The sequence below is a fragment of the Colletotrichum acutatum genome (genome assembly GCF_030867785.1).
Source record: "Colletotrichum acutatum strain CBS 112980 chromosome Unknown BDZ83scaffold_12, whole genome shotgun sequence".
NCBI lineage: Eukaryota > Fungi > Ascomycota > Sordariomycetes > Glomerellales > Glomerellaceae > Colletotrichum > Colletotrichum acutatum.
The window spans coordinates 451,239-461,030 of record NW_026849006.1 but is presented as its reverse complement, the minus strand read 5'-3'; the positions used below and the strand labels follow the sequence as shown (position 1 = coordinate 461,030).

Genomic DNA, 9,792 nt, shown 5'->3' with positions numbered 1-9,792 from the left:
ATCCGCACCACAGTCCACGGGGTCCACGGGTCAGGGGACCTGGTTGCCGCCCGTCGAAATGCCAGTCAAAGAAAAAAATCAAGTCATCTTGACTCGTCCAATCTACTGCAAGTCAGCAACTAACATCTCGTATCGTCTGATGGCAAGAAACTGACACAAGAAGCACTGGCCATTGTCTAACTCGCATCGCAATGGCTTAACGGGTCTCGGTTACTAGACACTTTCTGGGCGGGGGTTTTCCTCCCGTCTATCTCAAGCCAAGAGAGCGGTTGCTGGGCTTCGGATGAGAAATACGGCCGACTGCTCGAGTCAATGGAGAAGGAAAAGCCTCGCTCCCTCCTTTGACACTTCTTGGCAGAAAACCAAGTTCCCAAGCATCCGGTACCACAGCGGTAATTCTTGCTGGTCTTTGTTCTCACAGCCCACAATGACATTGATGTCTGGTCAACCACGGCAAAGCTCCACTGACGCAACGTCTCGGGTCCCATTCTAGATGGAAATCCTTTGTTATCGAAACGGGTGCTATCGTGCTCCAAATTTGGATGCGGCTCGTTAACCACAACGTCGCAGACGAGGAGTCCGAGTTCTAGATCATCCATCTCTAGGACACCAAGCCCAGAATAACAAGCAACACCAAAGGCGTGGGATCGTCACCAGCACCACTTCTCAGCCGCGTTCGAGATGGCTTGCGTTGCGGCTCATTTGGTGCTTCAGGAAACAAGCTTGGCCAGGGCAATAGTAATTCGGGCGTCATGGTTCCAGATGCTTCACTGACCATCTTTGCTCTATCCTTTGTGAGTTTGGAGTTCCACGACCGCATGTTTGACGTGTGACTGTTGCCCTGTGATTCTGTATCGAGATCACGGACCGGCATGGCGTTGGGATCAAAAAGATCTGCTCATGGGACCGCGGTGAATGTCGGAGTTTTCTTCACCGAAGATCCCAGCTTGAGGCAATGGATACTACAAGCAAACATAGATGACACCCTACATCCTGGATGAGTAAGGATATCCTCGGGTCTTGGTGCCCACCAGTACCAACCATAGACCCAAGGTATCTGGCTCGTATTCCAGCCACAAAACTGTGTAAGAAAGAACCTTGCATTTACAACGGCGACAGAGCTTCTTCGTATCTCGCACCCGTCGCTGCCTGAGTAAGATACTTGGAAAGAATACACCGGCTAAGAGTGGCAATAACATCAGTTCCCTGCGACTTGTCCCCTTGCCGGTAAGAGCACTTTGCCGGAAAGAGAGATGGCCAAGTGCTGACTGGGGTGGCCCCTGCATGATCAGACCCCACATTATCCCAAGGTACCGCGGGTACGAACCCCTCTGGCGCTAGCCTGCTCGACGACCCTGATCCCAAAGCGCGCATCTTGGAGAAAACATAACACACACATCTTCCCGTCTCTTTCCAGTTGAACGAATTGCAGCAAAGTCAGCGCACGCACCCTTCAGTCTGGTCTTTTCTGCCCATCTCCTTGCGTCTGGTGCTTAATCTCCACATGTTCAAGGTTGTCATTTGGGCCAAGAGCTGGTCTAGGAGCCCGGCGTTTTCTGCCTCTCGTCTGGCCATACAACCGTCTCTTAGTCCCAAGCCACGAAGCCTCCTACTCTGGGCTTCAGAACGCCCCTCTCCCATATTGCCCCCTTCTTGCCGTCTCGCACACACAAGGCGCTTCGCTCCTCCACATCTAAGTGGAGGGGACGGATAATATCATCTGCCACAGACATAGCTATGGGGATAGCGAGAGCGGCACCACTGGAACGGTCCAGGGCGGCTAACGGTTTCTTACCCAGGCGTCATGAGTCGAGAGGTTATTCACGGCTAGCGTCTAGTTCTTTTTCATTGTTCCTCGCCTCGTGTGTATCGTCTTCAGCCCTCAAGCCAGGTTCGCGACCTGACAATATCCCAATTCTCTCTCCCATCCCTTACCAGTAACCTCGGCCTCCTCCCATCATCCCGGCCTGGCAACAAGAAGTCAGCTCCCGGCCCACCACATAGGCTAATCCCACACTACATGCTGCAAGTGCACAGCTCACGCCCATCTGGCTTCCCCGGTTAGCCTTACTGATACTCTTTTGTACTAGCCCTTCATGCGAGCATGGCAACCCCTAGTTCCCTTCTTGGATTCTGTTCCGTTGCAACCTTCCAGGAACCCCTGGTCCACGAGGGGGACATCGCCTCTCTCTCTCTCTCTCGAGGTGGTAGAAGTCGCCGGGAGCCTAGTCGGGTCTATCGCGTACCCGTTTCCCTAGGGCTCCTTCGTGTTGGGCCGCTCGCTGCCACATGAGATTGCCCATGCCGTGAATCGAAATTCATATATACCTTCATGATTCCCGGCCCCATCATGACCCTCTTTCCTCTTCACCCTTCACCTCTTCTATACACTCCTTAGTCCACATCTTGTGTTGGTTTCTGCCTCTTGGCACACATTTGTCACCATGAGGACCACACAATTGTCTTTCGTTGTTCTTTCTGCTTCTTCTCTCGCTAACGCCCTCGCTTATCCGCCTGGCATTTACAAACGCGCGGCGCCTCCCGCAACTCTCCCTCACGGCTACACCTACAAGGGCTGCTACGTGTATGTTACCTCGTTGGGAAAGGCTTCTGAACAAGACTCAAAGTGCTGACCAAACAATAGCGATGTCGGCCGAACAATCTTTGATGCCGGCACGGCAAATGGGCAGATGAGCAACGATGCCTGCACCACGTACTGCTACAACAAGGGCTTCTCCTACGCTGGTACCGAGTACTACAATGAATGCTACTGCGGCAACGCCTTGGCCAAGGACGGTGTTCTTGCCAACGAGGCCGACTGCTCAACGCCATGCAGCGGGAACGCTACCCAGCCTTGTGGAGGCCCCAACCGACTGTCGTTATATCAAACGTCCCTCATTATGGGTCCATCTGTCAACCCCGGTGTTGGCGACTGGAGCAGCATTGGATGCTACTCGTGAGTAGAATACTATCTCGACAGCTTCAAGAGCAGACAACTGACAAGATTAATAGAGAGGGAACCAATGGCCGTTCTCTCACGTACGGAATCGGAAGCATCCCTGGTGGCGAGATGACCGTTGCCAAGTGCACTGCTGCTTGCGCTAATGCCAACTTCATCCTTGCTGGTGTCGAGTACTCTGGCGAATGCTGTAAGTCGTCATCGCGCTGGTGATTCTCTTGGCAGTTAGTTAACACTCTCTACCAGACTGTGGCAGCACCATCTCCAACGGCGGTGCCCCTGCCGTCGATGGCTGCAACATGCTTTGCAACGGCAACTCTTCTGAGTATTGTGGTGGCCCCAACCGGTTGAATGTCTACGATTTCCAGCACCAGTACAAGCCCCTTCCCACCTCAACATCCACCCCTGCTCCAACAGGTGCTTCGACTTCCAGCTCAAGCACCCGCACATCCTCGAGCACTGCTGTCTCCTCTTCCAGCAGCGTCGTCTCGTCATCCAGCAGTGTCATTTCCTCGTCCAGCAGTGTCGTCTCCTCGTCCAGCAGCGTGGTTTCCTCCTCTAGCAGTGTTGTCTCTTCTTCCAGTACTGCTGTCTCTTCCAGCTCATCCAGCTCCCCCGTCTCCTCCAGCAGCTCCGCGACCCCAACCCCGACTGGCCCCAGTCAACCCGCGACTGTCGGTGTTTGGAAGTGGTATGGCTGCCAGACTGAAGCTACAAACGCCCGTGCTCTCAGCGCGAAGACGACCGCTTCTGACGACATGACTTTGGAGAAGTGTGCCGCTTTCTGCGACGGAAACACCTTCTTCGGTGTCGAATACTCTCGCGAGTGCTGGTGTGGTAACTCGTTTGCCACCGGCTCAGTTGCTGCTCCGTCTAGCCAGTGCTCCATGAAGTGCATGGGCAACCAGTTCCAGTACTGCGGAGAGGGCAACCGCCTTTCTGTCTACACCATTGGAAGCGCAACCCAGTCTTCGTCCTCGTCCTCGTCAGCTTCATCTTCATCCTCATCTACCAGTGGCTCAGTGACTGGTGCCGCTACATCTACCAGCTCTACAGCAGCTCCCTCTGCCACTGGATTCCCCACTGGCTGGACTAACCAGGGCTGCTGGGTCGACAACCTGAACGGCCGCATCCTTCCCAACCAGCTTCAAGACGACCCGGCTATGACACTCGCTTCCTGCGCCAAGGCCTGTTCCGATGCCGGTTACACTGTCGCCGGTGCCGAATATCACACTCAGTGCTTCTGCGGTAACGCCATCTACAACGGCGGTGCTGTCGCATCTGACCCGACAACCTGCAACACCGCCTGTGGAGGTAAGGCTTCTGAGATGTGCGGTGGCGGTAACCGCATGACGATCATCTCCAAGGGCACTCCCCAGACGTACGCTCCTCCCGTTCCCCAGAGAAGCGGCTTCAATGGAAGTTGGACCTACCAGGGCTGTGTTCAGGACAATGTTGGAGCTCAGCCTAACCCGCGCACCTTCTACTGGCAGAACCTGTTCCCTGGCACCATGACGGCCGGTATGTGCTTGGACAGGTGCGCCGAGTACGGCTACATGGCAGCTGGACTTGAGTACGGTGAAGAATGCTACTGCGGTGACCCGGCCAACATTGTTACCCAGAAGGCCGCCTTTGTCGACGACTCTGAGTGCAACATTGTTTGCCCTGGAAACCGCAGCTCCATCTGCGGTGGTGGTGCTCGCCTCTCGACCTACTTCTGGACTGGCACTACGCCTCTCTACTCATGGAATTTCGGTACGGATGCTGCCAGTGCCGGTGTCTACGAGAACCTCATTGGCGGTGTAACCGTTCCCCTGATGACGATGGAGACCATCACCGGTAAGGTTTCCTTCCTCGAGAAGTTCGGCACTGGCCCGCCCAACTCTACCGGCGCTTACGAGCTCGACCTTTCCCTCGTCCCGGATATCAGCAAAGCCTGGAGAGAAATGCACGTCAAGACCGACATCTTCTGCTCTGCCGGCATCACCCTTCCTGACAAGGCCGGTCGCCAGCTCAACATTGGTGGATGGTCTGGTGATTCCACCTACGGCGTCCGCCTGTACTGGCCCGATGGCAAGCCTGGAACCCCTGGCACCAATGACTGGCAGGAGGACGTTACCAACCTCCGCCTGCAGGATGGCCGCTGGTATCCCTCTGCCATGATCATGGCCAACGGTTCCATCTTCGTCATCGGTGGTGAGGAGGGATCCAATGGTCGCGCTGTGCCCACCATCGAGCTTCTGCCCAGCACTGGCACTAAGCCATTGTACATGGACTGGCTTGCGCGTACTGATCCCAACAACCTGTACCCCTTCGTTGCCGTTCTCCCCAGTCAGGACATCTTCGTCGCGTACTGGAACGAGGCTAGGATTCTCGACCACGTTACCTTCAACACCAAGACGATTCTCCCCAACATCCCTGGCGCTGTAAACAACCCCAAGGGCGGCCGCACTTATCCTCTTGAGGGAACTGGCGTTCTTCTTCCCCAGCACGCTCCCTACACCGATCCGCTTGGCGTTCTCATCTGCGGTGGTTCTACTGAGGGTCCTGCTACTGCCATGGACAACTGCGTTTCCATTGAGCCCGAAGGCACCAACCCTAAGTGGGTGATTGAGCGTATGCCCTCGCGTCGTGTCATGTCCTGCATTGCCCCCCTTCCTGATGGAACTTTCCTCATCAACAACGGTGCTCAGCACGGTGTTGCTGGTTTCGGTCTTGCCAACGACCCCAACCTCAATGCTCTTCTGTACGACCCCTCGAAGAAGATTGGTCAGCGCATCACAGTCATGGCCAACACCACCATTGCCCGCCTCTACCACTCCGAGTCCATCACTCTTCTTGACGGTCGCGTTCTCGTCAGTGGTTCTGACCCTGAAGATGGTGTCAACCCCCAGGAGTACCGTGTCGAGGTCTTCAAGCCTCCTTACCTCACCTCCGGCAAGACTCGTCCTACCTTTACCATCACCAACACGGACTGGACCTACGGCCAGCAGATCTCTGTCAGCCTCGGCCACGCCCCTGTCAACGGCGATATTAAGGTCTCTCTCCTCGGTGCCGTGGGATCGACGCACGGTAACTCAATGGGTGCTCGCACCCTCTTCCCCGCCGTCACTTGCGGGCCTACCACCTGCACCGTCACGGCACCTCCCAACGCCGGTATCGCCCCTCCGGGTTGGTACCAGTTCTTCGTCCTCGATGGCGGCATTCCCGCTGTCGGTGTCTATGTCCGCATCGGTGGCGACCCCGCCAGTCTGGGCAACTGGCCCCAAGTCTCCGGCTTCAAGGTGCCCGGTGTCTAAAAGCCACTATCTTTACAACATTCAAAGCGTCATTTATTTCCAACTAGACTTGAGCTTTGTGTCCCAAGAGCTCTTTTCATTTTACCTGACTATTTTCACAAGCGATATCCCAAACTTTCTCTTCTTCTCGGGCATCTTCTTTCTTTTAGACCTAGGGATAAAAACACATGTCTGATCACATACAGGCACACACACAGTCACTATGGCGAAATATGATTTGGGAGTTTTATTTTTCGTTATTCAAAGGGAATACAAATACTCATGACGATGTCCATCAAGGACTTGGGTAAATCTCCTACAACAACGAGGCCACACTTGGCATTTCTGCAGACTAGTTTTAGTATATAATTATAATCATTTAAAATTCAAATCTTGCGGTACGTCGTTGAATGTGATGTGCTCTTGTAAGTTGCTTCTTGGGTTATGAGGTGCACAGAGTGTGCCATCCACCAACTGCTGCCTTGATTCAAGTTCTATGCGGAATTGAGCTGATATTGAGGCTGAATCTGGCCCGGACCTTGCAAGCTAGGTATTGCGTTAGACCCCTCCAATTCTTGCTAGACTAGTCCAAGGACTTAGTACTACGTTGTCATGGTCGAACAAAGCATTTTTCAGAGTCGAAACCCCCACTGATGAGGAATATCAACTCACCGCTACTCACCACACTAGGAAAGAGCTGAACGACCAAATCCCGAACAGGGTCCCCCATCTTGCATTCCGCAGACGATTTAGATGAGGAGAACCTAACACACTTGCCATCTATCAACGTTGTCTTGCTTTTCCTTCTTTTCCTGCAAGTTTTCGGGTCTGACAAGACCTCCGTGTACATGGTATGATATTGTAAATAAGAATTGTGGAAACGAAATACTCCGTAACAGGCCCCCCGTCTTCCTTTCTCCACCAGATGATCTTCCCCGGTGTCCCTTCCCTGTGCCTGCATTGGAGGTTGCAGCGGTGAATGGAGAGGGAAACAATGATTCCAAAGATGACAAAAATTCCAAAGGAGGGATCGACGTATTACATACATACTTCCTAACATCCATTCATCTAACCAGCCAGCCAGACAAAATTTCGCTATTTCCCAATCACGATGAGACAATGTGGGGAATTTTTCCCGTTTGGATGTCCATTTTCGCTCCTACTAGTTGGTAAAGTCGGCACGTTTGGGCTGGGCGAGGAGTTTCGGTGAGGAGGCGGACAGAGAGGTTCCGGTACATTGTGAAAGGTACGGCGTACCGACAGAAGATTCCACATGCATTGCATACATCTCCACCTTCTCACATGAGGAACAGCGCAGTCAGTGGCATGCCTGTCCAATCATGGCGAAGCTTGGCAAGCGCCCCGTTGACAACCCGTTTGACTTCACTTCGTTCTCTTACATTTCCGTGCTGTAATTGAGGACAGACGTTTACCAGAGGGGCATAGGTCAGGGACTTGTATCTTTTTTTTTTTTTTTTTTTTTTTTTTTTCCTCATCTAATCTCCAAGGGTCAGAGTCGATATCCAAATGAGGCCAGTTTGCCCCTGCTGGCCAGCTCTGTATGAGACGATTGCCAGGTCCTTACAAAGGCTCTTGATATGTGTAAAGTAAACTTGAAAGCTCCTGCTTGAACGAAACTGAAAGGCTTGCTTAATTGATACGTACTCTTTGTAAAGTCCCCTGCTTTCTAGGGGACCATGTTTCTCTTTGCAGTTTATCTGTATCTCATCCTTGGTCTGTCTTCAGTCTAGAGATGCAAAATATGCGGCCTAAATCCCCTTCTCTCCCTTTTGTAAAGTCGTAAAACCGTCGTAAATTCATCAGTCGCCTCAACGGAGTAGACGATATGCAATCGAAACCATGCAGCACGTCCAAGCAACCCTTCCCACTCCCGCAGTCAAAATGCTAGGTCATGGGGGCGGGTGGCCTCCTCTCCGGATAAACCCTCACTTTCAAGCCGTAATCTGCTGCGCACCATACACCATACCCCCGGCCTGCGGCACACCCGCCCCCTCATCGACATCCATCTCCCACTCCAGCTCCGGAACACCCACCTGCTCCATAACCCTCGCCACAACACTCTCAAACGCGTCCCGCTCAATGATAGCCCCAAAGTGAATACAATCCACCACCCCGCAAAACTCCCTCTTGAGCGCCTCAATCACGTTGCCGCGCATCAGCGCCGCGGCCCCGTACCGCGCCGCGAGCTCGAACCACGCCTGTACGGGGGTGAGCTCGATGTCGCCCGGGTTCAGCGTCTTGGCGAGGGCCAGCAGGGATTTGAGAGATAGAGAGGATCCAGCGCCCGTGTCGGCTTGCCAGGTGTGCGAGACGGTGGAGGCCTCGCCGCGGCGGATGGTGCGGTAGACGCGGGCGGGGGCCGAGGACATGCAGAGGGTCGAGGCCATCATTGTGTGGCCAGAGGCGGCTTTGCAGGTGTCGCCGTGGGCGGGGAATTGGCGGGGGTGGAAGTGGTTCCAGCAGATGTGTTCCATGCTGTTTTGGGGAGGGAACTTAGTAAATTACTGTACAGCAAGGACGATTGTAGGGGGTAGGTAGGCTTTGTGTAACATACGCGAGAATGAGGTTGATGGCAATGATTTCCTGTTCCGCAGACAACTGATCTGCTGACGACGGTCGAGACTGGGTATACACGACTGCGGCCGATGGCGACGAGATCTGGAAGCATAGGGTTCCAAGGGCGTCGTCCTTGCGCATAGTGACTGTGACCTCGCCCATGTTGACGTCCGCGAAGAGGTCGACCGGCGGGTACGGGTCGTAGTGCAGGGTCTGAGGTGGGTATGCCGCCACCTGGGATTCTTCCGGCAGGGGAGCGGCCGCCGAGTCCTGTGCTTGTTCGTCCTCTGACTGATGGGAGAGTTGCCGTTGTGCCGGGACGGGAGGCAATGCCTGCTGTTGTTGCTGGACCATCGCCGGCGCCATCGACACCTCTTCCGGCACCGCCACGGGTTCCTGCGACCCGCGGATCCGCACCTCGCTAACGACGACGCTCTCGCCCTTTGCGCCTTCAGGAGGTGCCACGAATCCTCTTGCGGTGAGGGCGCCCCTCATGCTCTCGTTCTCGCGGCGGAAGGCGAGGACCTCCTTCTCGGCGGCGGCGATCATATCCCTGAACTTGCAGACGTCGAGCTCAAGCTGCTTGATGTAGTTGGCCTTGCGGGTGCGGTGCTGGATTTGGGCCTTGCGGACCTGCTGGCGGCGGAACTTGGCCTTCTCTTTGGCCTTTTCTGCGGGCGTGAGGCCGGGTGTCGTTGATTCTGCTGGAATTGGGGGTTGGACTATGTTAGTTCCCTGGTCTAGGAATCTGCGGGTTTCTCAAGTGATGGATTTCCCACGTGGAAGAAAGAAAGAGGGATTGACAGAGGATATAAGCATATGAGAATGGGAGCCAAGACGGGAGCTTAGAAGTAGACGGGGGGTGAAATCTAGATGTCTGTCAAGGTGGCATGGGTATTTCGTATATGGGGGACAAAGTGTGGATGTAAGTGAAGTGAGATACGTCCAAGGTACGGCTACAATGGTCTCTGAATAGAG

General features: G+C 54.3%; 2 protein-coding genes across 2 annotated transcripts; one reads left to right on the top strand and one right to left on the bottom strand.

Annotated features, from left to right (window-relative positions):
- The first annotated feature begins 2,351 nt into the window (after positions 1 to 2,351).
- On the top strand, positions 2,352 to 6,553 carry BDZ83DRAFT_51383 (uncharacterized protein). The gene is made up of 4 exons (XM_060503303.1): positions 2,352 to 2,584; positions 2,645 to 2,956; positions 3,013 to 3,149; positions 3,206 to 6,553. The coding sequence occupies exons 1-4, from the start codon at positions 2,445 to 2,447 to the stop codon at positions 6,256 to 6,258; spliced, it is 3,642 nt and encodes a 1,213-aa protein (XP_060369405.1). The 5' UTR covers positions 2,352 to 2,444; the 3' UTR covers positions 6,259 to 6,553.
- Positions 6,554 to 8,189: 1,636 nt separating this feature from the next.
- Positions 8,190 to 9,480, bottom strand: BDZ83DRAFT_568648 (uncharacterized protein; the record flags this gene model as incomplete). Its single annotated transcript, XM_060504099.1, has 2 exons — positions 8,190 to 8,733; positions 8,813 to 9,480. Coding segments are annotated over 2 exons (1,212 nt in total), but the record flags the coding sequence as incomplete, so codon positions are not given.
- Between the last annotated feature and the right edge of the window lie 312 nt (positions 9,481 to 9,792).

What these genes read in the sequence shown, in the direction of transcription:
- BDZ83DRAFT_51383 (XM_060503303.1), top strand. Translation starts at nt 2,445, where the DNA reads ATGAGGACCACACAATTGTCTTTCGTTGTTCTTTCTGCTTCTTCTCTC. An exon ending in ACCTACAAGGGCTGCTACGT is followed by an intron (nt 2,585 to 2,644) that starts GTATGTTACCTC and finishes ACCAAACAATAG; the next exon opens with CGATGTCGGCCGAACAATCT. An exon ending in CGAGTACTCTGGCGAATGCT is followed by an intron (nt 3,150 to 3,205) that starts GTAAGTCGTCAT and finishes ACTCTCTACCAG; the next exon opens with ACTGTGGCAGCACCATCTCC.